This window comes from Nicotiana tomentosiformis, chromosome 9, assembly GCF_000390325.3.
Source record: "Nicotiana tomentosiformis chromosome 9, ASM39032v3, whole genome shotgun sequence".
Lineage (NCBI taxonomy): Eukaryota > Viridiplantae > Streptophyta > Magnoliopsida > Solanales > Solanaceae > Nicotiana > Nicotiana tomentosiformis.
In genome coordinates, this window is record NC_090820.1 from 78,010,619 (window position 1) to 78,035,390 (window position 24,772).

The 24,772-nt window shown below is 37.1% G+C and overlaps 2 protein-coding genes and 1 long non-coding RNA gene across 3 annotated transcripts; 2 read left to right on the plus strand and 1 right to left on the minus strand.

Moving 5' to 3' along the window:
• The first annotated feature begins 525 nt into the window (after positions 1 to 525).
• Positions 526 to 12,703, plus strand: LOC104112555 (transcription initiation factor TFIID subunit 8-like). Its single transcript, XM_009622515.4, has 3 exons — positions 526 to 2,682; positions 9,429 to 9,881; positions 11,056 to 12,703. Exon 1 carries the CDS (start codon positions 1,441 to 1,443, stop codon positions 2,533 to 2,535), a length of 1,095 nt encoding a protein of 364 aa, XP_009620810.1. The 5' UTR covers positions 526 to 1,440; the 3' UTR covers positions 2,536 to 2,682; positions 9,429 to 9,881; positions 11,056 to 12,703.
• Positions 10,442 to 14,566, minus strand: LOC104112562 (protein LONGIFOLIA 2-like). The gene is made up of 5 exons (XM_033660394.2): positions 14,339 to 14,566; positions 13,748 to 13,905; positions 12,672 to 12,718; positions 10,691 to 12,571; positions 10,442 to 10,615 (listed from the first exon to the last, which is right to left on the minus strand). Exons 2-5 carry the CDS (start codon positions 13,893 to 13,895, stop codon positions 10,442 to 10,444), a joined length of 2,250 nt encoding a protein of 749 aa, XP_033516285.2. The 5' UTR covers positions 13,896 to 13,905; positions 14,339 to 14,566.
• A 1,409-nt stretch (positions 14,567 to 15,975) lies between these two features.
• On the plus strand, positions 15,976 to 24,448 carry LOC138899400 (uncharacterized). The gene is made up of 3 exons (XR_011410929.1): positions 15,976 to 16,223; positions 23,456 to 23,508; positions 24,190 to 24,448. It is a non-coding gene; the product is annotated as an uncharacterized lncRNA (long non-coding RNA).
• Positions 24,449 to 24,772: the final 324 nt, after the last annotated feature.

Below are 24,772 nucleotides of genomic sequence, written 5' to 3' on the forward strand. Positions count from 1 at the left end.
CTAACACTTGTGTAGTTCATAATTTCAACAAGTATAGAACAAATATATGATCAAAACAGGAAATCTCACGTAAAACCACTTTGATGCTCACAATTCTTTATTTTAAAGTGTTCTGCTCAGTCACAATCCAGCGTATAAGGAAGATATGCAAGTACAATTAAATTCAATACTTGTGAAAACGATAATTATACTATACTGTCTTTGACTAGCGAGTATAAATTTTCTTGTATATTTTGAGCTCATCAATAATTTTGAATAGTCAATATTTTTCATGAATATGTTTTGAACACGTACCGAATGTCAAAATAAAATACCGGAATAGGAGAACCGGAGTATTAGATTGAAAAAGTAAAGATGTCTATCGGGCAATTTTACCTTTTTAAATGTGAAATATTTTGTTTAAAAATTAATGTACGAATTTACATAAAAAACTAATATACGTGTCAGATAAAGGGAGGAGGTTCACCGGCTCTCAACGGAGTTAACATAAACCCGAGTTTATTAAAGCGGGTCAATGACCTACTACTTGTATTCCCTTTTGCTTCACTGAACCGCTCCTCTCTCGATCTCACGCTTTCTTCTTTCTAGGGTTTTTGCTAGGTTTTAGAAAGTTTCCCAAATTTGAAATTCTTCAGTCTGACTTGAGCTGAAGCTTTTTCTGGCTACAAAACCCTAGACTTTATTACGGGTAAGCCCTCAATATTTGTACAATTTGATTTACATATCTGGTTAGATTGATTTAGTTCTTTGTGTACTTTGTTTAAACCTTCTTCATACTGTTAAAGATTCAAGATTGAAGATGGGGTTCTACTGAAAAAAGTGAAAATTTTACATTTCTTGAAACTTTTGGGGGAATTGTATGTTTGAGAAATTGAGGGACTTTAGGTTTTGTATGCTGTTAAAAAATTGAAGATTGAAGGTGGGTTTCTGCTGAAAAATGTGGAAATTGTGATATTTTAGGGAATTTTGAGTTCTGAGTTATGTGAAAGAGACTAGGGTATTGTATACTGTTTGAATCTTCTTTTTACTGTTAAAGATTGAAGTGAGTTCTACTGGAACATACATCTTCGGGAAGTGTTGGGGCAGTGGTGATATTTTTGGGAAATTTGAGTTCTGAGTTATGCGAGAGAGACTAGGTTTTGTATACTGTTCGAATCCTTATTATTATACTGTTAGAGATTGAAGACTGAAGGTGTTTTTCTACTGAAGAGTACATTTCTGGAATGTTTTTGGGAAGTGGTGAGATTTTTAGGAATTTTGAGTTCTGAGTTATGTCAGAGAGTCCTGGATTTTGTATACTGTCTGAAGCTTCTTTTTACTGTTAAAAGATTGAAGATTGAAGGTCGGCTTCTGCTGAAAAATACATTTCTAGAAGATTTTGGGAAATTGGTGGTAATTTTGGAAAGTTGAGTTCGAGTTAAGTGATATGAGGTTTTGAATATGAACGATGGAGGCGGGGAGAATGTGGAAGACAGTGGCAAAAAGAAGAAATCAGGGGTCAATGCATTTTCCCAGGCTATTGCTAGAATTGTCATTGCACAGATATGTGAGAGTGTAGGGTTTCAGGGTTTTCAGCATTCTGCATTGGATGCGCTCTCAGATGTGGCGGTTCGGTATGTTCGAGAAGTAGGGAAGACAGCTGATTTGTATGCGAATTTAGCTGGCAGGAGTCAGGGAAATGTGTTTGATGTGATTCAAGGATTGGAAGATTTGGGTTCCGTCCAGGGTTTTTCTGGTGCTTCAGATGTCAATCGCTGCCTTTTTAGTTCCGGGACGATCCGAGAACTAATTAGACATGTTAATGAGGCTGAGGAAAACCCCTTTGCGTATTCTATTCCCGGTTTTCCAGTTGTCAAGGATGTGAAACGAAACCCTAGCTTTGTACAAGCTGGAGAAAGCCCCCCAGAGCACGTGCCTTCTTGGTTACCAGTGTTCCCAGACTCAGAAAGCTATTCAAATTTGAATTCAGCAGAGAAGAAAGACAGTGATTGTAGAAACAGTAAGGTTGAGCAAGTTGAAGAGCTGAGAAATGCAGACAAGCCTTTGGTGCCAGGGAGTGGCTTAGGAGCTTCTGTAGCTATTAGTCAGGAAAATCCTTCCAAGGCTAAAAGAGTAATTCAATGTAATCCGTTTCTTGCCCCACCTCTGCACTTCGGGGAGAAGGAAGTGTCTCAAGTTTCTGTTCCTGTTAGACTTTCCGATGAGGCCTTGGTTCAGCCTCAAAATCATGCAGCAATGGAGAACCAAGCTTGTATGTTAGAGACATTTGCACCAGCCAATGAAGCAGTCAAGGCTACTCCAGTGGACATTGAAGATGGCAGGAATAACATTCTATTAAACACCAAATCCCCTCTACAATTTAGATTGAGAAGGAGCGGAAAACCATTAGGTAAGGCAGTTGGTCTTCTGGATAAGGACCATGAGGACTTTGCATCTCCTCTTTGTGGTGAAAATGGAAAAGATGATAAGAAGAGGAGGGCGGAACAGATTCTTAAAGAATCTGAATCTGATATGCAGGATTTGCCTCACTTGTAAATTAGGAATCATTACTTAGAACTTGTATACTAGTTTAGCAAACTGGTGGCAGTTGCTGGTTCCTAGGTTATCAAAGTTAGGGGCCTAGAATTGTCTGTGCTTGGATCATACAGACTGCTAGAGTGGTAATTTTCACACTTTTTTGAGGTATGTAGTGTCAGTAATATTTTGCACTTTTGTAGTACTATTGAAGTATCCATTTTTCTTTTCTGGTGTGATCTTTCTTGCCGCTCAACAGTATATTGTGTGTTAAATGGACATTAAATCATCCCCCTGCTTCACTTCTGGTGCACCATATTTTTTTGTTCCCTTTCTGTGTCCTCTTTAAAAAGAATTTCCACCTACAGTTTGCAATACAAATCTAAATCTCCAAACTAAAAGAAAAAGATGACATACTCAGGTGGGAGAGGAAAAAGAGAATATAATAGAAAGGCTTGCTCATTTTAAATTTCTGCAGCATTTTAGGCGTATTCTTCCTTTTTTGGGGAATTGCAGGTTGTTGCATATAGTAAGAGAAATTGTGTAATTGACGTTGATGATCCCTGATTGTGTACAGCTATCTAGAAAACCAAATAAGTTTGAACTTTGTGAACTATGTTGCCAGTGGGTAATTAAAAAGTCTTGGAATATAATATCATCTCAATTCCTCTGGCTAGTCTGATTTGTAGGTTTTATTGCATAGTTTGATGCTGGTGTTTCACTTGATGTACATGTTATGTGCAGATCAAAGCACTACTTCTTTCTTCCCTCCCTTCTGTCAATGAGCCGTAACAGCGACTACAGTGCACCTATAAACAAATGTGACGACATTATGTAAGCAACAATTAAACATGACAAACATTTAGGACATAGTATTTGTTATTATTGTTTAACATTGCACACTTATTGTATAAGTTTAAACTAATACAGTATGTGTGCAATGTTAAACAATAATATGTTAAACACTGATAGATGTCATGGAATCTTTGTAAGAAGAACAAGGGTATAATTGCTCTTCTTAGTAGAATTGGATTTCAGCGCAAGCTTGGTGTTGTTTATATATAATACTTGTTACCATTCTCAAAAAAGCATATTATATTAGTTAAACAGATGCTTGCTCTCTTTCAGTCAATAGGTGCCAAGCACTTGTCTTTTGAGTAAGTTCTTTTAAATTATTTGGCAATTTGTGAAGTTTTTGGTTTAAATTAAGGATTTGAGACCTCTGATATAAGACTCTGTAAGTGAGATATGAAGTTCAAATTTTGGCTTTATATGATGAGAAGCATTATGCATGTGTCATACTGCTTATGTGGCACCTGTACCTTTTCTCATGTTACCTTATTCCCTTTACACTTTGGTGGATTGTCATAAACCATCTGTCTTCACTCGTACGTGCAATAATGTCTGCGAAGTTCTGTTGGCCACTCACAGTTATTTCTATGTAAAGAGAGGATGAGAGAGAGGATGTATTGCAACTGTATTGAAGTCTCGATTGCTCATTCATGTTATAAGATCAGGTATGCATCTAATGCCACTAAGCCATCTTGGTTTGAAGTCCACTATACCTTATGGCCTACTTTATGTTATTTTGCCTTTGACCCAACAAATGATGTTTTTGGGTTTACTATTGCCAGTAATGCCTATAGTTTTATTTTTTTCTGCTGTCTCAAAATTTTGTTCCACATTCTGTCCTCTTGAATGGCATCTTTTGCGCACAAAGTTAGGGACTGTAGGTCGCAAATGACCTGGGGATGAGGTTTTCCTCTCTGTTTAACGTTGTATGTTAACAGTTGAACTGCAGAGGTAGGAAAATCAAGCACCTTGAGGACTTGGAAAAGAAAAGGTTCTCCTCCACATAAAAGACCTAATTAACCTTTTCTGGTTCTGGCTATTTATTCAAGGACCACTGTTTTTTAGAGATGTTGATGGGAATATCACACTCATTATTGAGACCTCACTCATAGTCGGATTCAGCTATCTATGGTGGTGCTAATCGAACTTATTTGTTTCTTAAACGTAAGACCTGTCTGTGTTTTCTGGCCTCTCTCCACTGACTTGCTGGATTTTCCCGCTGATTGTTTCCCTAGTTTAAAATCTTGTGCTTATAAATTGTGAAGACCTTCTACTTAGAGGTGTGTATATCTATTTTGGAACTCTCAAATGTGGGGACTTCCACCAAAGCATGAATGATTTGTATCTCATGTTTTGCCTCCCAGAGCATGTGCCTGCTTGGTTACCCATGTACTCAGAGAGCTACTCAAATTTGAATTCAGCAGAGAAGAAAGACAGTGATAGTAGAAACAGTAAGATACCTAATTGACCTTTTCTGGTTCTGGTTATATATTCAAGGGCCAAGTTTTTCTCGGAGATTTTGATGGGAATACTACATTCCTTATAGAGACCTCACTGATAGTCGGATTCAGCTATCTTTCTGGTGCTGATCAGACTAGTTTTCTTAAATGTAAAACCTATCTGTGTTGGCTGGCCTCTCTCCAATTGCCAGCTTCTCCTGCTGATTGGTTTCCTTGTTCAAAATTTTACAGCAACAACAATAACATACCTAGTATAATTCCACAAGTGGGATCTGGGGAAGGTAGTGTGTACACTGTACACAACCTTACCCTACCTTGTGCACGCAGAGTTCCTAGTTCAAAGTTTTGTGCTTATAAAATGTGAAATCCTTCTGTTTTGAGGTTCAATTGATCTGTTTTGAAACTCTCAAATGATGGGGGCCTGCCCAAATCATGAAATGTTATCTCAAACTGTCCCAAGACTTGCTAGTATTTTACTTAGGGTTATATGCTTCAAATCATGTAGATTTTAAATTATACACGGGCAAGCATTTGAAATAATCCATAATAACATCTTTTGAATTTATATTTTCAAGAAAAAAATGATTACTTTCATGGGAGATTAAAGCCGTCATGCATCAAGATATGTTAGTGCTAAAAGGTAACTTAAACAGGAGGGCTTAACTTCAACAGGAGGCCCAACGAGTTTGGGCCAACTCTATGACTTAAGCGTGTGATTCTTGCGTGTGAGTGGGAATAACTGTGTCCAAGCGTTCCCTAGAATTTTATTTTGGGTTATAGAGATTGTGAGGAAGAGGAGGAAGAGGGTTGTGTATGGTCAACCTTGGATCAGGTGGGGTGCCTTGACTTTAACAAAGTGCAGGAGTTGGGGCAGAAGGTGATGGCCATGGGAGCCTGGAGGAGCAGTGGGGACGCGAGCTGTATGTGGACCATGACAGCGGAGTGTATTAGATTAGCTGCGAGAGAGGTGTTAGGGGTCTCGAAGGATTTCTCTGGCGGCGGCCACAAAGGTGACTGGTAGTGGAGTGAGGAGGTACAAGAGAATGTGGAAGCTAAGAAAACGGTGTACTTGAAGCTTGTAGAGAGCATGGACGAGGAGGCAAAGGAGAATGGACAAGGAGGGGGTATATGAGGGGTAAGAAGGAGGCGAAGTTAGCGGTTACAGCGGCTAAGATTGCGGCGTTTGGGCGTCTGTAGGATGAGCTTGGGGTCAAAGGCGGGGACAAGAAGTTATACAGGCTAGCCAAGGTGAGAGAGAGGAAGGCACATGATCTGGATCAAGTTAAGTGCATCAAAGATGAGGAAAGTAGAGTTTTGATGGAAGAGGCTCAGATTAGACGAGATGGCAGACATATTTCTATAAACTCCTAAATGAAGAGGGTGATAAGAATATTGTGCTGGGCGATTTGGAGCACTCCGAGGATCGCCGGGATTTCGGGTATTGTAGGCGCATAAGAGTAAAGGAGGTCGAGGGGGCTATGCGCAAGATGCACAAGGGTAGAGCAACCGGGCCAAACGAAATCCCTGTGAAATTTTGGAAGAATGCGGGTAGGGCAGGTTTGGAGTGGCTCACTAGGTTGTTCAATGTCATTTTTAGGGCGAAAAAGATGTCCGAAGAATGGAGGTGGAGTACGATGATTCCGTTATATAAAAATAAGGGCGATATACAAAGTTACAATAATTATAGGGGGATTAAGCTGCTTAGCCATACGATGAAAGTTTGGGAGAGGGTGAGGAGCAGTGTGTCCATTTCTGAGAACCATTTTGGTTTCATGCTGGGGCGTTCGACTATGGAAGCTATTCATCTGGTGAGGAGATTGGTGGAGCGGTATAGAGAGATGAAGAAGGACTTGCATATGGTGTTTATTGACCTAGAAAAAGCTTATGACAAGGTCCTGATAGAGGTGCTTTGGAGATGCTTGGAAGCTAAAGGAGTCCCAGTAGCCTATATTAAGGTGATTAAGGACATGTATGATGGAGCTAAGACTCGATTTAGGACGGTGGGAGGAGACTCAGAACACTTTTTGGTTGTGATGGGGTTGCACCGAGGATCAACTCTTAGCCCATTTCTATTTTCCTTCGCATTGACGCGACCCATTCAAGGAGATGGGCCATGGTGTATGTTATTTGCTGGTGACATAGTTCTGATTGACGAGATACGGGGTGGTGTTAATGAGAGGCTGGAGGTTTGGAGGCAAACCCTAGAGTCTAATGAATTCAAGTTAAGTAGGACCAAGACGGAATACTTGGAGTGCAAGTTCAACAACGATACCCAGGAAGCAGACATGAAGGTGATGCTTGATACACAAGTTATCTCCAAGAGAGGTAGTTTCAAATATCTTGGATCTATAATACAAGGTAACAAGGTAACAGGGAGATTGATGAGGATGTCATGCACTGTATCGGAGCTGGATGGATGAAGTGGAGGCTTGCTTCCGGTGTCTTGTGTGATAAAAATGTACCGCTGAGACTTAAAGGTAAGTTCTACAAGGTTGTAGTTAGACCGACTATGTTGTATGGCGCAGAGTGTTGGCCGGTCAAGAACACTCATGTCCAGAAGGTAAAAGTAGCTGAGATGAGGATGTTAAGGTGGATGTCTGGGCATACCAGGTTGGATAAGATTAGGAATGAAGTTATTCGGGATAAGGTGGGAGTGGCTTCTGTGGAGGAAAAGATGCGTGAGGCGAGGTTGAGATGGTTCGGGCATGTTAAGAGGAGAAGTATAGAAGCACCGGTCAGAAGGTGCGAGAGGTTAGCCTCAGTGGGTATCAGGAGGGGTAGAGGTAGGCCTAATAAGTCTTGGGACGAGGTTATTAGGCGGGACATGGCGCAACTGGAGTTGACTGAGAACATGGCCCTAGATAGCAAGGTGTGGATGCCGAGAATTAGGGTAGAAAGCTAGTAAGTAGTCGAGCGCATCTCTTTGTCTTTCCCAGTTCGCTAGCATTAGCGTTAGTATGATATCGTTTTATTCATAGATTGCTATTATTACCTAGAGTTTAACTGCTTTCTTGGCTTCAGTATTTTTATCTTATTGTTATTCCTTCTTGTTGCCATTACTTTTGTCATCCGTTCTCCAGCCGAGGGTATATCAGAAACAACCCCTCTGTCCTTCTAGGAGTAGGGGTAAGGTTGCGTATATCTCACACTCCCCAGACCTCATTTGTGGCAAAATACTGGGCTTGTCGTTGTTGTATGTTTCAAATCCTTCAGCTTTTAAATGAAACATAGTCAAGCATTTGAAATAAATCCAAAATAACGGCTCTTGGGTTTATATTTTGAAATCCAACTAAAAGTATATCCCAACGGGTACAAAAGTTGGGATTGCGTATTTGAAATTACTATAGAGCCAACTTCCTCCATCTCAGCATGCCCTTAATTATTTTTTTGATAGCTGTAGTGTACTTCGACTAGTTCAACGGGGTACCTGCTACTCAACAGTGCCTTTATATTAATGGACTGTTGTAGAGATGTTGGGATCCTTCCTCAAGCTAATTTACGTATTATGTTTCTGCATCCTTACTCAAGCTAATTGAAGTATTATGTTTCTGCATATGCAAAATCTGAGCTAGTCTGAAGTAGCACTATTTATCCAAATCATGGCGGATGTTCTATTGTTTTCTCTTAAGTTTTACCTAATTGAATTAATTGATTAATATCTTGATCGATTACTTCTGAAAAGTTAAAAGGGATAATCGGACTGTGAATATAGCCTGTTTGGCCAAGCTTCAAAAATCAACTTATTTTGAAAAATGTTTGTTCTCAAAAGTACTTTTGGTGAGAAACTGTTTGTGTTTGGTTAATTAATTTGAAAAGCACTTCTGAGCAGCAATTAGTTTTTGGCCAAGTTTTTAAAAAATGCTAAGTATATTCTTCTTAAAAGTGCTTTTCAAAAAAGTGTTTTTGATGAGAAGCTACTTTTTTTCTGCTCCTCCAAAACTGCTTCTGCTTCTACTCAAAAACACTTTTTTTTTCTTTTAAAAGTTGGCCAAACACTTCAACTTTGAAAAAAGCACCTTTTTTGTTAAAAAAAAAAAGTGGTTTTGGCTTTGGAGAAGTTTGGCCAAACATGCTAATAGTATCCTTTACATTCCATACAGTTCATGCCTCAAATATTTCCTCGTACATAACCAACACGATCTTATGAAGAGTAAGAAAAAAAACAGGGAAGCTTGAGAATTTACTCAGTATATAGTTATCGACAACGCTGTCTCGGTGTTTTATGCTGTTCGGTAGTCACATCACTAATGATTTCTCTAATCAGGTCTTTAAATATTAAGCGCTCAACATCCAATACCACCACTGGGGTCTCATTGTGATGATTTGTCCAATCTTCTGATTGATGCATCATATCTTTATTTAGAATGCTGATCAATTCATCATCTTCAGAGTCCATGCTAACATCTCTTTTAGAATTGAAATGGTCTATCTCTGACTTAAGTTCTTTCAGAAGCTGCATTGCATTCCAACACTTTCTCTGCATTAAATTGTTATCTGAACCTAGTTTGCGGACAAGAATCTCATTGACGGTGTCAAATATGATTTTCCTACTTGTCTTATGATCAAATTTTATCTGAGCAATCTCTTCACTGTGTTCTTCAGTTGCTAGCAAACTGCTTTCCTCAGTCTGCTCTATGATGTCGAACAACTTTGGGTTGATCAAATGGCTGGGTGAGTGAAGCTGAATGGTTGTGGACATGGAGGCCACATCTTTTAGAAGGCCAGATGACAGTAGTATCTTAGTAATGTATCTGTGGTCTGGATCGTGGTTCTGGCATAAGGATGCAAGTTGATCCATGTTTGCTTCGTGGATGGTGGAGTTTGGTTTTTTGAGTTCATGAACCAATTCAACCTTGCTTTCTAATATCTTATGGTTGGACTCGATGTCAAGGTCAAGTCTGGTCCTGTAAGGTGAATGATCTAGGTCATCTCAACACCAAACATTCCGGACCTGTAAAACCTTCATCTGTTAAGGTGGAAATGGACAGAGAAGATTATTAGTAGTCAAGTCATGCTTCAACACCAAATTCAATTCTAGCAAAACTCTTTCTGCAGGTGACGTTGTTCTTCCATCTGTTTATTTTCTTAATAATAAAATAAATTTCCTGCCCTTTTTCTTCTTTTAAATTTTCTGATAATATGAATAAGGGAATCTAAACATGTTCAAGTGTAATCATAGGGACTTGTTCTCGTCCAAGTTATGTGCCTCAGTCACATAAGTGGCCTCCAATTTGTGGCTAAGATTATTAATATTCTATGTGGTACTCATTATCTCTTGGCATGTGAACATATGCATAACTCCTTTAGGTGCTATTTTCTAAGTTAAGTTTAATTAGCCCTAATAAAATGATGACGGTCACTAAGAATTACATAATGATGTTAAACTAAAGGTGGAGCTGAGACATGCAGTTTAGAGAAAGAAATAGAACGAAACAAGCCTTACTTTCCAGAGTGCAGTATCCAAGTTGTCATCTGTGAACTAAGCCATATATAATTTCCTTTTCCTTTTGTTTCAAGTGATATATTGAACTCTGCGATTGTGCTTTATGTTCCTCCATATAGTGCTTTTTCCTGGACACTATGATTATCTCTAGTTTGCATCTAAAACAGATGATTTAGAGAAATAGAATGATACCTCTAAAAGCAGTCACAACGTTCTTCTTGACTGGAGATGGTGAATCTCCGACATAGAATATAGCATTAAGCACTGAGACATGACTTAGTTGTTCAACTGTTGCTATTGCAAGTTCATTCGTTGGTGTGTCTTCACTAAGCCTCAATGTGTCACCCTGGACCGTGTCAAAGTCAACGTCAGCAAGTGTTCATACATAGAAAAACAGATGTAAAAATTGGAAGTCACTTACTCTTTCCTTATTGTCCTCTTGCCTCTTAGCATCAATCTGGAAGGAACAATTTGTGCTTGCTTCTGTTTCTGCATGTGACTCCAAACTGTTGTTGATTTCCGTTAGAACAGAAACTGCACCAGCATGCTCACTTAAATTTCTTTTGTAACTGCTGATTTCAGTTAGATCATCAGTTTGTTGCATATTGCTAGGTTTTGCTTTCTGATTCCTTTTTGAAGACCCTAGTTCTTTAACTTGCTTAATTGATTGCCTTTTAACCTTGCTGGTTTCTGATGATTGAATGGTCTGACAAGCTTGTTTGTCCATGCACTGTTGCTTCTGCTGTAGTCTTGGACTTAAAGTTCCATAATTCTTTCCTAGTACAGGACTGGAAGTTCCTTCCCTTTGTTGACAAGAGGTTGTTTGCACTGCCTTTAATGTTCTTCCTTTAGACTTCTTATCTGGGGAAGGAAGATAACGGCCAGAGCACGTGGCATTGTACGTTCTAGGTGTCATACCTTTGGATGTTTGCTTGTCAACTGTGTCATCTTTGTTATATACAAGCTCTTGAGTGTAAATTTCTTGAAATTTGGAGACATTTGCAGTTGGGGCAGCAGAACTTGCGAGTCTGATTTTATCATTTTGTTCGGCTGGTTTTGGTGTCAAATTTGACGATTCTGATCTTTTTGGGGGGTAAGTCACCTTTTTAGTCAGTGATGGTGGGCTACGTTGCTTCCTCTGCTGCACTGGTTGCAACTCAGCATCAGATGCCTGCGGAGCTCTTTGGCCTTCTAACCTTTCTCTTGTCTTCTGCATTGCCTGAAGTGTCTGTTTCAGAGCGCTGAGATCACTCCCAGCCCTTCTGAACTCTAGTTCTATTGTCCTTTTCTCAATTTCGCAATAAACAGAGTAAGAAAGGTGTGGACTCTGTGGTGAAGCTTCCATATCCTTGTATCTGACAGATGTTTTTTTGGAGGCTCGACTGGCCTCTTGTTGCCTCCAGCGAGCAGATTCTTGTGGAAGCCCTGAAGATGAGGCAGATCTCATGATTGAGTTGGTGGATTTCATCTGCGGAGAGGCAAAATCCCATTTCAAAATCTGTGGTGACATGGTAACTTGATTTGTCTTGCTCTTTCGAGCTGATCTTGTTGATATAAAAATAGAATCCTTAGCCGAGGAAGTGTTAGGTGTCACAATCTCAGTATCAGTTGAGGGAACAGGATTTGGAAAAGGTTCCAACCCCATTAGCTTTGCTACAATGCTGGAAGATCGATTACGACATTGCAGTTCTTGATCCCCTAAAAGAAAATTTGATCTGGATTCAGAGGCTGATCTCCTCAAGGACTGTTGTCTGCTGTCCAGTGACAATCTAGGAAGATCTTTTAGCTTCATCATAGACTGCATCGTTTCTGTTGACTCTCTTCCATCACATGAGAAACAAGGACGGTCCTTTGGTGCACACTGTAGGAAACCAACTTTATCTTCCTCTGCGTTCCAATGTGCTTCACAAAGCTTTGCAGGACCACGTGCTGTTCCACTGGATGCCTTCCCATAATTCGAGTGCTGAAGAGGCCTCGGAGAATCTATGTGCTTCATCACGCGGACTCTACCTTCTACTTTAGCAACAGTTTTTACAGATAAACTGCGGGTGTCCCTGTACATTGAGTCCTTAACTACATCTCGGAGATCAGGAGAGTGTCGACCTGAATGAGAAAGACTTGATTGCTTGGCTGGTAGGATTTGTGAAGGAGATTCTGAAAAGTTACTTAGAGATCGACAAAGTGGCGCTTGTTGTCCTCTTTTGTTGTCCTGCAGTGTTGAAGAAGTAGATGGACTTAAAAAAGAGCAGGAGGAGGCTTTCAATGTGTCGTTTGAGGGCAACTCTCTTGCTGTGATAGCTTCCTGCAGTTTCCGATCACACCATTAAGTCTTTATAGGTTGATTTAGAGATGCCTTGGATGAATGATTAGTTCAAGATTAAACCATTTGTTCAAAATCTTACTATTTCAATTTCTGTTTCATATTTGGCTGCCATATCGTTCATCGCACCTTCAAGATAGAACAACCAACAGTGAGATTCTCTTACACGTAATGCAGATAAGATTCAACTTCTACACTATACAAAGTTACTTGTTGTAGGTCATTTTAGTCTGATGTTGTAATAGAGTTATATATTGCCGGTGCACAGAAGTTGAACTCATTCAAGTAAACGGTCTAGTTAATTTGAGCGAATTTCATGAAGATGCACTGCGTTAAAATAAGTTGAATCACAGATATTAAAATGATACCACAGGGTGCAAACCCAGTAGAGAGAAAAACTGCACAAGAGTGTCACGAGAGAAGGAATAACTTTGAGTTCTATGTAAAGGTAACTATGTATGTTAAAAATAATAATAATTTGTAAGATAAGCTAGCGCGGAAAGATATTTACACTGCCATGTATACAACTTAAAATTAGTCGTGTAATTTGCACTCGTTAACTTAAAATTAGATAAAATGTCAATAATTTTAGAGGTGGATACAACCTTATAACACCGGATTCATTTGAATCTAACATTTTCTATATGAAATATAAATTTATGTGTAAAAATTCATTAAAATTATAATGAATAATATATAGGTTTGCACTCATAATTTAAAAATATAATAAGTTCAATGTTAAGAGTCTTAACAGTTAAAATTGTAGTGTTTAGATTTTGAATCCCCCTCTAAATGATCTATTGTGCTTTCGATTATTACTGGTAACAATTATCCACGTTTTTTTAACATGTTTTTATTCACAAAAATATCACTCTTTAGTTATTCGACAAGAGGGGTTGCTGAGATGGTGAACACTCTCCACCTACAATCTCAAGGTTGTAAGCTCGAGTCATCAAAGGAGCAATAGCTCAACAAAGGAGATTAAAGGGGAAGGGAATAAAAGATAGAAAAAAAAACTCTGGAGTCGTTCTATGAAGACAGTTGTTGCAAAGGAGAGAAACGTCCAAATGACTTATAAATTTAAGAGGCATTTGGTATTGTTTTATTCTTCACTTGCAAGAAGAGTGAATATGCTATATCAGTGGTGAGGAAAAGAACCTGAGAATAGTAGCCTTTTGTGATTTTGAGCGTAGAGACGTCGAAAATGGTGTCTGTCAAATAGCTGAAAAAACCCATTAATACAACCAATCTGCTTCTGCACATGACTATTTTCGTCTGCCAAGGAAGATACTATTCTTGCAGACATTTCTCAAAGCCTGCAAAGGAATTAAACATTATTTATAATCTTAGTGGTAGACACTACAACTTCGGTTATCTTCTATTCCTGGTGTCCTTTCATATACAAAACAAGTGCAGAATGTTATATAATTCATCACATTGTAGGCAAAAGTTGTACGCTTTTAAGAGTAAGAGGTGATAACTCATTTTATTGCATGCATTCATTTATTAGTTGCATGTCCCAAGAGGTAGTGGGGTGGGGGATACAGAATTTAGATTGTTGTGGTTGAAGTAGCGAAGCCAGAAATTTAATTCCAATAACGGGATTTGGAAAAATGCAAAAATGCTATACTACAGATTCAAATTTGTGCATTTAAAATTTTAAACTCTCTATATATTTATATATTAGATAGCGAAACTGCAAAATCATGGTTGAATCCGTAACAGCATGAAGAAGTTGAGGAAACTCACCAGCGGAAATTAAAGAGGAGCTCTCTCATCAGCTAGAGAAATGAGGGCAACAAGAAAGATAAAGTCACAGTGATTCGGTACAAGGAGTGAACAGGGGTTGAATTAAGGATGGAGAAACAAAATGCAGCCACGGACTGTAAGTTAGGAGGCGAATCTCCTGACCCAAGAAAAGATGTTTTAACTGTTTTCCCCAAAGAACAAAAGAGTAGAATGTTTATTCTGCCAGCGAAAAAGCTGTTTTGTTTTGAGAGAGAGAGAGAGAGGGAGTGGGAAATATATACACACATATATATATACACATATATATATATATACACACACATAAGAGGAATAACTTAAATGACTTTAAACGAGAGAAAAGAGCGGCAGGGTATAAAAGCGGATCTAGAATTTAAACTTTATGAGTTTGACTGTTCGAGTTCCTAGATTCATAACTTAATATATTTGTTCATATTTACGTAAATTTCTTAGCACATATACAAGTTTTGAGCAAAAGTTATCTGGTCAATTGAACTCATAACTTACTTTCATTCATGCAGGTAAGGGTGTTCGTCGGTCGGTACGGTACAATATTTAGATATTTCGGTTCGGTATTTTCGGTATTCGATTTCGTAAAATGCTATACCAATACCGTACCTAATTAAATTCGGTATGGTTTGGTTTTTCTCATTTCGGTTTCGATTTATTCGGTTCGGTAACTTCTGTTTATTCGGTTTGAATACTAGCCAGTGCATAGAGTCATAGACGATAATATTCTTTAATTGAAGCACTCAAAAATACAAAACTAAAAACGTTTGTTGACAAAAGTTTTGTCCAAAATAAGCAAATACCAACCTAGAGAGAGAAAACTTAGAGAAATATCTTGTTACTTGTTTAGAGTTAATTGATAAACTTAGAGAATAAAGGAAAGTAAAATTTTAGATTTCTTATATTTATGTAATAATTAATAAAATGTGTATTGTGTAATACAATATATATTTCGGTACGATATCGGTATTTCGGTATTTTATTTTAAAATACCAAATACCATACCTAATACCATTTTATTTTAAAACATAAACCAAATACCATACCGAATATCAAAATTTTTGATTTCAATATAATAATTCGGTATTTACCAAATTATGCATAGCCCTACACGTAGGGCATGCAATTTTTGGGGATGTGTCCCTAACTTTGATCTTTGGGTAAGAGCACAACTCATAAAAGGTGAGCTAAGTGCTTGTTACAAGTTCAAAGAGTGTCACAAATAAAAACTTTATATTTAAACAAAGAAGGATAGAAAGACGACCCCATTATCCATCGAGCTTGGAAAAAAATACGAGAGAATGTATTGGGAAAAATAAAAATAAAGGATTAGATCAGACTGTTTAAGTGTAGTGATCGGATTAGGGGTGGGCATAATACCGACCGAACCGAAAAAATCCGGCGAATCGAAAATTTCGGTTTATTTGGTTTCGATTTTTTGGTTTATTCGATCGGTTTGTGGTTTATAGTTTTAAAAAATTCGGTATTCGATTCGGTAGTCGATTTTAATGGATCAATCTTCGGTTAAACCGAAAAATCTAATTTCGGACCTCTGCAATAAGTAGCTGACAGGTGAGAAATCCAAAAGAAAAATGCAGTTAGTAAAAAAAACCAGACCCATTTCTTATGGTCAAAGATCCGATTCTAAAACGTGAATCAAATCAAATTTTAAAAGCTTCTTTTTCAGTTTGAAAAGTATTGATATTGTCGAAACATGATGGTAGGCTCCTGCGTCAACTGTTTTGGAGAGCATACTAGTTCGGCCACGAAAGCGGCGGAGCTCTGACAAAACCATTTGGATTCTGGGCGTTCCGTGCGATGCCGTTTCCGTGTTCATCCGGTTTCTGTATTCCTTCACGTAAGTTCTCAACATACACGCAAATCGGTTTGTTTTCTTTATATATATATATTGGTCTAGTTAATCTCATACAAACTTCAAATCTGATTGACTCCGTCCAAGTTGGAATTGAATATACTGACTTTTGACCATAAGAATAGATTCTTTTACCCTTAAGAATATTGGGCAAATTACTAATAGAAATGGTCACTTTTACTTTGCCATGACTGACTTGAAATCGAAAATCGAACTAATTAAATTGAATCGAACCGAACTTATTATGGTTCGATTTTGATTATTAAAATCACAAATCAAAAATCGAATTAATCGAATCGAAATTTTACAAAACCGAACAGAACCAACGATGATACCCCTAGATTGCACAAGTGGGTGATATATTTTTTACACTTTCCATATGGGCAAAAATAATGAGTGGGAGAAGAGTCTGAGGTGTGGACATATATGTCACCTCACTACTAGTAATTCATACTATGCATGTGGAGTTTGTCAGGTAGATATTAAGAAAGTGGATATACAATATATATATATATATATGACAAATTGACAATACTTGCCCAGAAATCTAGAAAGTCCTTTCAGTCTTCCTTCACCTCTGCCAAATTTGACTTCTTTACCCTCTGCAGCTCTGCTATTAGGAAGATGGCAATGGCAGATAATTCTATCAAATTTATGTTGTTTACTTTTAGGATTTAACTTAATTACATGCACTCACAATGCGAGAATTTTAGTAGTACTATTCGTGTAATTTAATTAGTTAATTATAGTAGGCTATTATCATATCAAGATTTGTTATGAATAATTACGTTATGTTATACCGTAAGAGATTCTTTGTTTTTCTTAAACTGTAAATATACAGAAGCTAAAATCTTATTTCCTCTATAATTCTAAGGATACAAGACTTATAGCCGGCCAAACTTCTAAAATCAGCTTATTTTGAGAAGCTTTTCTAAAAGTACTTTTCACAAAAGTATTTTTGGTGAGAAACAATTTGTGTTTGACTAATTAATTTAAAAAATATTTTTGAGCAGTAATTAGTGTTTGACCAAACTTTTGAAAACTGCTTTTAAGTGTATTAATTTTCTCAAAAGTGCTTCTCAAAAAAATGCTTTTGAAAAAAATTTATTTTTTTCTGGTTCTCCTCAAAAATATTTTTTTTTCTTCTAAAAACTTGTCGAAAGACCTCAATTTTTGGTCAAAAGTGCTCTTTTGACAAAAAAAAAAAATACTTTTGGCCCAAAAACAAGCTTGGCCAAACAGGCAATTAGTGGTGGAGTCACATTTTCCAAGGATAATCAGTTGCACTCCCCTGTGGTAGAAACCTATTTAGCTGAAACTTTTAGTTAGTGTAGGAAAAATCTTAGTGTAGTGTTAGAAGGATGCAAAAAATATATTAATTAGTTTTGAGTCCGAGTTCCAACTATCACATTTTAGATTATTGTTTTTGAATCTAGTGATCATATCAAATTCTGCATCTGCTCCCGACGGCTAGTAAAAAGGCTTCTATGGCCTCTATATGCTCCACCATTTGGCTAGTGATGTCTGTTTTGCATCTTTGTGAAATTGCTATATGTCCCTGCCTTGATTATGCCTTTGTCGTTAAATGTGCGTAGTAGTCTTGCTTAGAATAATTTGATCCGTTATGATTTTGATCCGTACACCTTTGATTGGGACATTTCATAGAGAATTTGATGGATCAATGGTGTTTCTATTATCACACTATCAGCAGTCGTATTAGCCTAAAATAATTGTGAGGACCCTCTCGGGATATTTCTTAGTTTTATTCTAATATAATTATTTGCTATTCAGAACTCAATAGCTTTAGTTCAAATTTACCTCACACATGGTTTATTAGAGGGTAGTGGTTTCCTTTCAAGAGTTTTTCTATATATTTAGTTAAGAATGAAGAAATCATATCCATCGGTCACGACTCAAAATCCACTAGTCGTGATGATACCTAACCCAACCCGTTAGGTCAGCCAATTAACAGTTAACACAATTTTAATAAAATAAAGGTGATCAACAAATGATATGTCCAGATTCCGTACGATAACCGAATGACTGGTAGTACAAGACATGAGCTACTAAGACTGGATTATTGCGAAAATGGATATAAAATAAATACAACTTCTGTTTGAAATGTACATAAATAGAATTTAACTCTAGAACTACCGAGGGACAAGTGGTAGCCAGCCCCCGTCATCTACCGCTGCGCCGCTCTAAAATTTGCACACAAGGTACAGAAGTATAGTATGAGTACAACCGAGCTCATGTACTTAGTAAGTATCTTGACTAACCTCGGTGAAGTAGTGACGCGGCTTTTTAGTTAAAGGATACTCACTGATATAACCTGTGCAGTAGACTAGCAATAGAATAATACTAGAACATAACAGAACATGGTACAAGGAAACAAATGTGTGAAGCAGTAAATGATTACTAGAAGAAATCATGATTAATATTCCTCAATATCACGACCAATCCTTTCCTTAGAGCGATAACCAACAAATCACGGTAGTAAATCCACACTTTCATAGTGTGGGAAAATATACTCAAGACATCAAATCAAATGGCACGGCAACACCCTTCGTGCATTCATCTCATCCTCACCAAATATGCGTATAACAGTACCAACCAGGTTAGGTGGCAGAAATGCCGATAACAGTAATGACAAAGTAAGAAATACACAAGTGACAATAATGAACAAGGCAATACATATGGACAACAGTAATAGACTAGGTTGAAGGCATGATGACAATTATAGTAATTAGGAAAGAGAAACATAAACTTCACCTAAGTAGCATGGTAGAAGGCCTAGATATAGATATAACAAATAAGAGGGAAATCATGATCTCTATAAGCTAACAAATAGATGGCATGAATAACTCACATAATAGAAAGCTTATTCGAAAGTGCAACAAATGAGGAACGACATGGATGTAGATATATCAACAAGAAGAAAGGCATGCTATTTGCAAGTTAAACATATAGAAGGCATGTACAACACAACAACAATCGAGATACAGGACAAGGACATAACAATAATGACAAATCACATAGATAACATAGGTGCAACAATAAAAATTCCAGTTAAAGGCATGGATGTATGTACTAGGAAAAGATATCACAACATAATTCATGTCCCTCGTCCTCGCCTGCACGAAATACCCTTCGTGCCATGAACACTTGGTAATATAAAAAAATATGATAACATAAATGAAATAGTACGGTATCACTCTTCGTGCTTTTACTTTCATCATCACATGATAATGTAAATAAAATAGAACGACATAATATAAAAAATATGATAATATATATGAAATAGTACGGCATCACCCTTCGTGATTTTACTTTCATCATCACATGATAATGTAAATAAAATAGAACGGTATCACCCTTTGTTCTTTACACTTTTCTTCACATGATAATGTATATGAGATGGCACAACATTACCCTTCGTGCTTTATACTCTTCCTCACATAATAATGTATATGCAATGGCACGACATCACCCTTCATGCTTTACACTTTTCATCATCAAGCATATGTATATCAATGACAAGCAAGGTAGGAAGCATAAATAACATCAATGAGAGTGATTAAATGAATATTTCAACTGAACCTCAATCACAACTTTCAAGCCAATAATAGTTCAATAAACCCTCAAGAACCTTATTGTTCAAGTATTTCAACAAGTCTCAAACATGATCTTCAACTCAAGTATAGAATCTAATATCCCAAGAATAATGGTCGTAGCGATGTATTAGTGATTAAGCATAATGATGATCGAATTAGACACATCAATTGTTTCTAAAAAATCCGTCAAATTTTAATCAAGTTATAATAAACTAAATCTTGGTATCTAAAATTTAATTTCATATTCTTAGTAATCTAGAAGTCAAGTAAGACATAAAGCAATAAGGTCACGTAATTCTACAAGGCACAATTAATCGTATAATTAACTCCCGAGCATGATTAACCCTTGTATATGCATAAACGCTCGTAACCTCATATATGCATCACCCCCGCATGTAGAAAATAATAGTAATTAGTGGAAAAAAGCCCCCCAACAAAGTTAGGCAAAACTCTTACTTTGGCGAAGCTAAACTGATATTTTAAAATGCCTTCGCGAGTGAAACGACCTCCGAACGGCTCAAATCTAGCCAAAATAATTTCACAACACAATTAAAACTCATAGGAAACAATTTCGCATAATAAAACTTCTGTTTTTAATTTAGAACTAAAAGTCAACGTGAAAGTCAATCCGGGGCTCACACCTAGGAATCCGACAAAAAATTATGAAATCCGAATACCCATTCCGATACGAATCCAACCATACCAAATTTATCAAATTTCGATATCGAATCGCCCTTCAAATCCTCATTTTTTTTTAAGGATTTTACGAATTTCCCTATTTCTTTCATTCAATTCACTAATAAATGATGAAAATAATCACGGAATCACGAATTATAATTAATTTCGGATGAAAAACACTTACCACAACGATTTCCTTGAAGAACCCTTCGAAAAATAGCCACTCCCAGACTAGTTTTCAAAAAAAAAAAAATGAAGAAAAGAAGCTGAAATGCGTTTTTATGCTGCCCATGTAGCTTATTTCCAGGCAGGTCACATTTTAAAGGAGTGACCCGCTTCAGCAGTTTTCCAGGCAGAAACTGCAGTACCAGTCTTCAGTAAATCGATCATAACATTATGTATAAATGTCCAAATGATAAATGATTTAACTTTCGAAAAGCTAGACTCAAAGGGCTACAACTTTTATTTTGGATCATCTCTAAATTCCTTATAGATTAAAAGATATAAACTTCCGAAGTTAGACTAACAAGCCTGCAGATTCGAGGTTCTGCGGCCCAAAGTGGCGAATTGCTCAAACTTATTCAAAACTCGCCTGAACCTCTCGGGACCTCAACCAAACTTACACATAGGTACTAAAACATGATACGAACTCGCTCATGCGATCAAAACACCAAAATAACACCTAGAATCTAGAATTGAATGCCAAAACGCATGGATTTTCAAAGAAATTTCAAAAACTTCAAAATTTTCAACCAAGCGTCCGAATCCTATCAAATCAACTCCGAATCATGCCAAATTTTACAGACAAGTTTTAAATAGAAAAATGGACTTGTACAAACTTTCAAAACCAAATGCCGGGCCCGTTAACCACAAAGTCAAACTCGGGTCAAACTTTAAAAATTCAAGCTTTATAAAATCAAAACTTTTAATTTTTCAAAAACTAACGAAAAATGTGCCTACGAACCTCGGAAAGTTCACACACAAGACATAAATATTGTTACAAATTTTTGGGCGTCTAAATCGGGATCCAGTATCAACAAAAATTCAATTATGGCCAATTTTTGGAATTCAAAGCTTTCAAAGTTAACAATATTTCAGAAAATTATGCCAAATCACTTTGGGACCTCCAATTTAAATTCTGGGCATACGACCGAGTCCGAAATCATCATATGAAGCTAACGAAACCATCAAAAATCCATTCCGGAGTCATTTACTGAAAAGTCAACTTCTGGTCAACATTTAAAATTTCAAGCTTCTTAGTTAAGAATCATTCTTCTAAATCCATTCCGAACAACTTGAAAACTAAATCCGACCATACACGCAAGTCATAATATATCGTATGAGGTTACTCAAGTCCTTGCAACATCGAACCGAGTGCAAATGCTCAAAATGACCGGTCGAATCGTTACACCATTGCTTCACATCCCTTGATTGTTGGATGTTTCATAGTTGGATGTTAATAGTTTCCAAAGTTCTTTTGTTTTCAAACACTAAAACTAAATGGCTGGATTTACACCCCATGTTTTCGTACGTAAAAGTATGTCATAAGTCAATTGATGTAAGCTAAAAAATGAGATCATCTTGGAAAGTACATAAATTAAGTTAATCATGTTACCTTGGAGGTTACAAATATCTAAGATAATGCATCACAAGTATCAAGAGGGTTGGAAAGCTTAGAAGCTAAACGAATTGAAGAAAATAAATTTTATCGAAAGTCGACAAGTTTGGAAAGTTATAACATGCACTTTTGGTGAGACTAGGGTGCTTAACGTGATAAGGAGGTTATTTTATGAGTTGTTTTATTCGTATGATAGTCATGTATTTCGTTTTAAAGTCAAACGAGTAGTGGAATAAAAGTTGGCAAATGTCATCATAAATGTTACACCCTATGTGTCCCAAGGTGACGTATATTGAATATGAGACTTGTTAATCATGATTTAAATGAGTGTAAAGTCATAATATTACTATATATGATGTTTGGATATAAAATATAAAGTTTGGAAAAAATCAAATTTTAGTTGCGGAAAAACCGACTAAGGATTTGGCTTCTAATGAAACTTTTTGAGCAATAAATTTCGTGTGATATATGAGGTATTTTTGGGACATATTATATACCAAATTGAAGGTCTTGGAATATAGTTTCCAACGCTCTCAACCGTTCTTTCTTACGACATCCATATAAAAAGATATAAGCATCAGAAGAAGAGCCAATGCTAGGGTGCCAAGTTAGCACCTCTTTAACTTTTCAAAAGTTGATATATTCGTTACTTAAGATCTCTACAAGGGTTTCAAAGAATATTAATATCCCGGGTATGAAATCAAGAAGCGGTAACATTAGAATGATCCCTACGACGTAAGTATCATTATACCGCCTTTCTTTTTCTTTGTAGTTTGTGTTTTGGAAGGTAATTCATTGTTAATAAAACACATACTTTCTGTATTTAAGCTTTTAAATATCAAGAAAGGTTGATAAATTCGTTCTCTAATAGTTAAAACTCACGGGACGGTGATCGGAAGCCGTAAGTTCGATTTATTTCACTTTTAGTGGACTGTTTTGTAGCCCATTCGTGTTGGCCTATTGTGCTGCGAATTTATAAAGTTTGTAAGGATAAAGGGCTTGGAGAAACATCATATGTGGTAGGGTAGTGGGTTGGTCGCTCGTCGATGCAATTTCAAGCTAATTGATAACTTGTTGATTGGGTGTGTTATGGTATATAGTTATTTGTTGTATTAAAGGTCCCGAATTGTAGTTAGGTTGTTTTTGAGTTGATGGTTGTATTGTGTTGTTGTCTTGCCTATAGTAGGCTTGAGGGAGCAGTAAAATCAGGAGAAATGCTGCTCGTTTTATTTTAGAATTGAGTTATCGTTTGAGATATGTGGTATACTAGCGCCATCTAAGTTGTACATGTATTTCTTTGTTATAAGGTTGGCGCGCTAGTTGTCATAAGCTTGTTGTTGAGTTGAATTGACGACTTGAGGTATGTTAATGCTATCCTTTCTTTCCTTTTGGCATGATCCATATGATACAGTGAAACAAGCAAGCACATAACTTTCACAAATGATTCTATTCTTAGAAGTACTAGGGTTGCCTATGTTCTTGATTCCCTATATGTCCTACTATCATATAATTTGTTCATGGGTATCAGAAAATATTTAAGTTGATAAAGATTATTTCGTGATATTAACCAAAGGCATATTGATCTTATGACATTCCGAGAGACCTTATTGACTTGCTTCTTATGCACTGCATTCATTTATACATGTACATTGACCCATGATCATATGACATTATATACACGTATATTATATGTATATGGGGTATGTGGAAAGGGTATGGTATTATATACGCACCACCAGCTGATCAGTTGGTATACGTTGATGATTTTGCCCACAGAGGACGATATGATATGATGGGATGCCCTCAGAGGCTAGATGATGTTATGTATGCATATACCTATGCATGATATGACATTTTCATACACATGCATGACATTATAAATGTTTCATGATTCACAGAGCTATTTAGACTTACTGGTTGAGTACTTTACTTCATGTTTCTTTCATGTGTTTTATATACCACTTTTTATTCCTTACATACTCGGTACTTTATTTGTACTGACGTTCCTTTTGCCTGGGGATGCTACGCTTCATGCCCACAGGTCCCGATAGACAGGTTGACAGTCCTTCTAGTAGTCTATCAGCTCAGCGGAAGGTATTGGTGCACTCCACTTCTTACGGAGTTACCTATTTGGTCAGTATGATTTGAATATGTATTGATTGGTATGCTGGGGCCCTATCCCGGCCTTTATGATGTTTATGTACTCTTAGACGCTTGTAGACAGATGTCATATATATAGATACTTATATGGCCTTGCCAGCCTATGTTTTGAGTGTATAAATGATCATGTCGTCCTTATAGGCCAGTATGTCACATATATAAGTTTCTATATCATGTTGGGTCGTCCTATGTCTAGTATTACCTTATATTTTATTCTGGTTATCTCATGACGAACCTTCTAGCCCATTTACCCATGATGATGTGATAATAAAGATACATTACATTGGTACTCGGTTGAGTAAGGCACCGGGTGCCCGTCGCGGCTCTCTGATTTGGGTTGGGACAAAAGTGGTATCAGAGCAGTTCTGTTCTAGGGAGTCTATAAATCGTGTCTAGTAGAGTCTTATTTATGGGTGTGTTGTGCACCACACTTATAAGCAGGAGGCTACAGGATATTTAGGACT

What these genes read in the sequence shown, in the direction of transcription:
- LOC104112555 (XM_009622515.4), top strand. Translation starts at nt 1,441, where the DNA reads ATGAACGATGGAGGCGGGGAGAATGTGGAAGACAGTGGCAAAAAGAAG.
- LOC104112562 (XM_033660394.2), bottom strand. Translation starts at nt 13,895, where the DNA reads ATGTCTGCAAGAATAGTATCTTCCTTGGCAGACGAAAATAGTCATGTG. An exon ending in ATGAAACAGAAATTGAAATA is followed by an intron (nt 12,572 to 12,671) that starts GTAAGATTTTGA and finishes CGGAAACTGCAG; the next exon opens with GAAGCTATCACAGCAAGAGA. An exon ending in AAGAGGACAATAAGGAAAGA is followed by an intron (nt 10,616 to 10,690) that starts GTAAGTGACTTC and finishes GACACGGTCCAG; the next exon opens with GGTGACACATTGAGGCTTAG.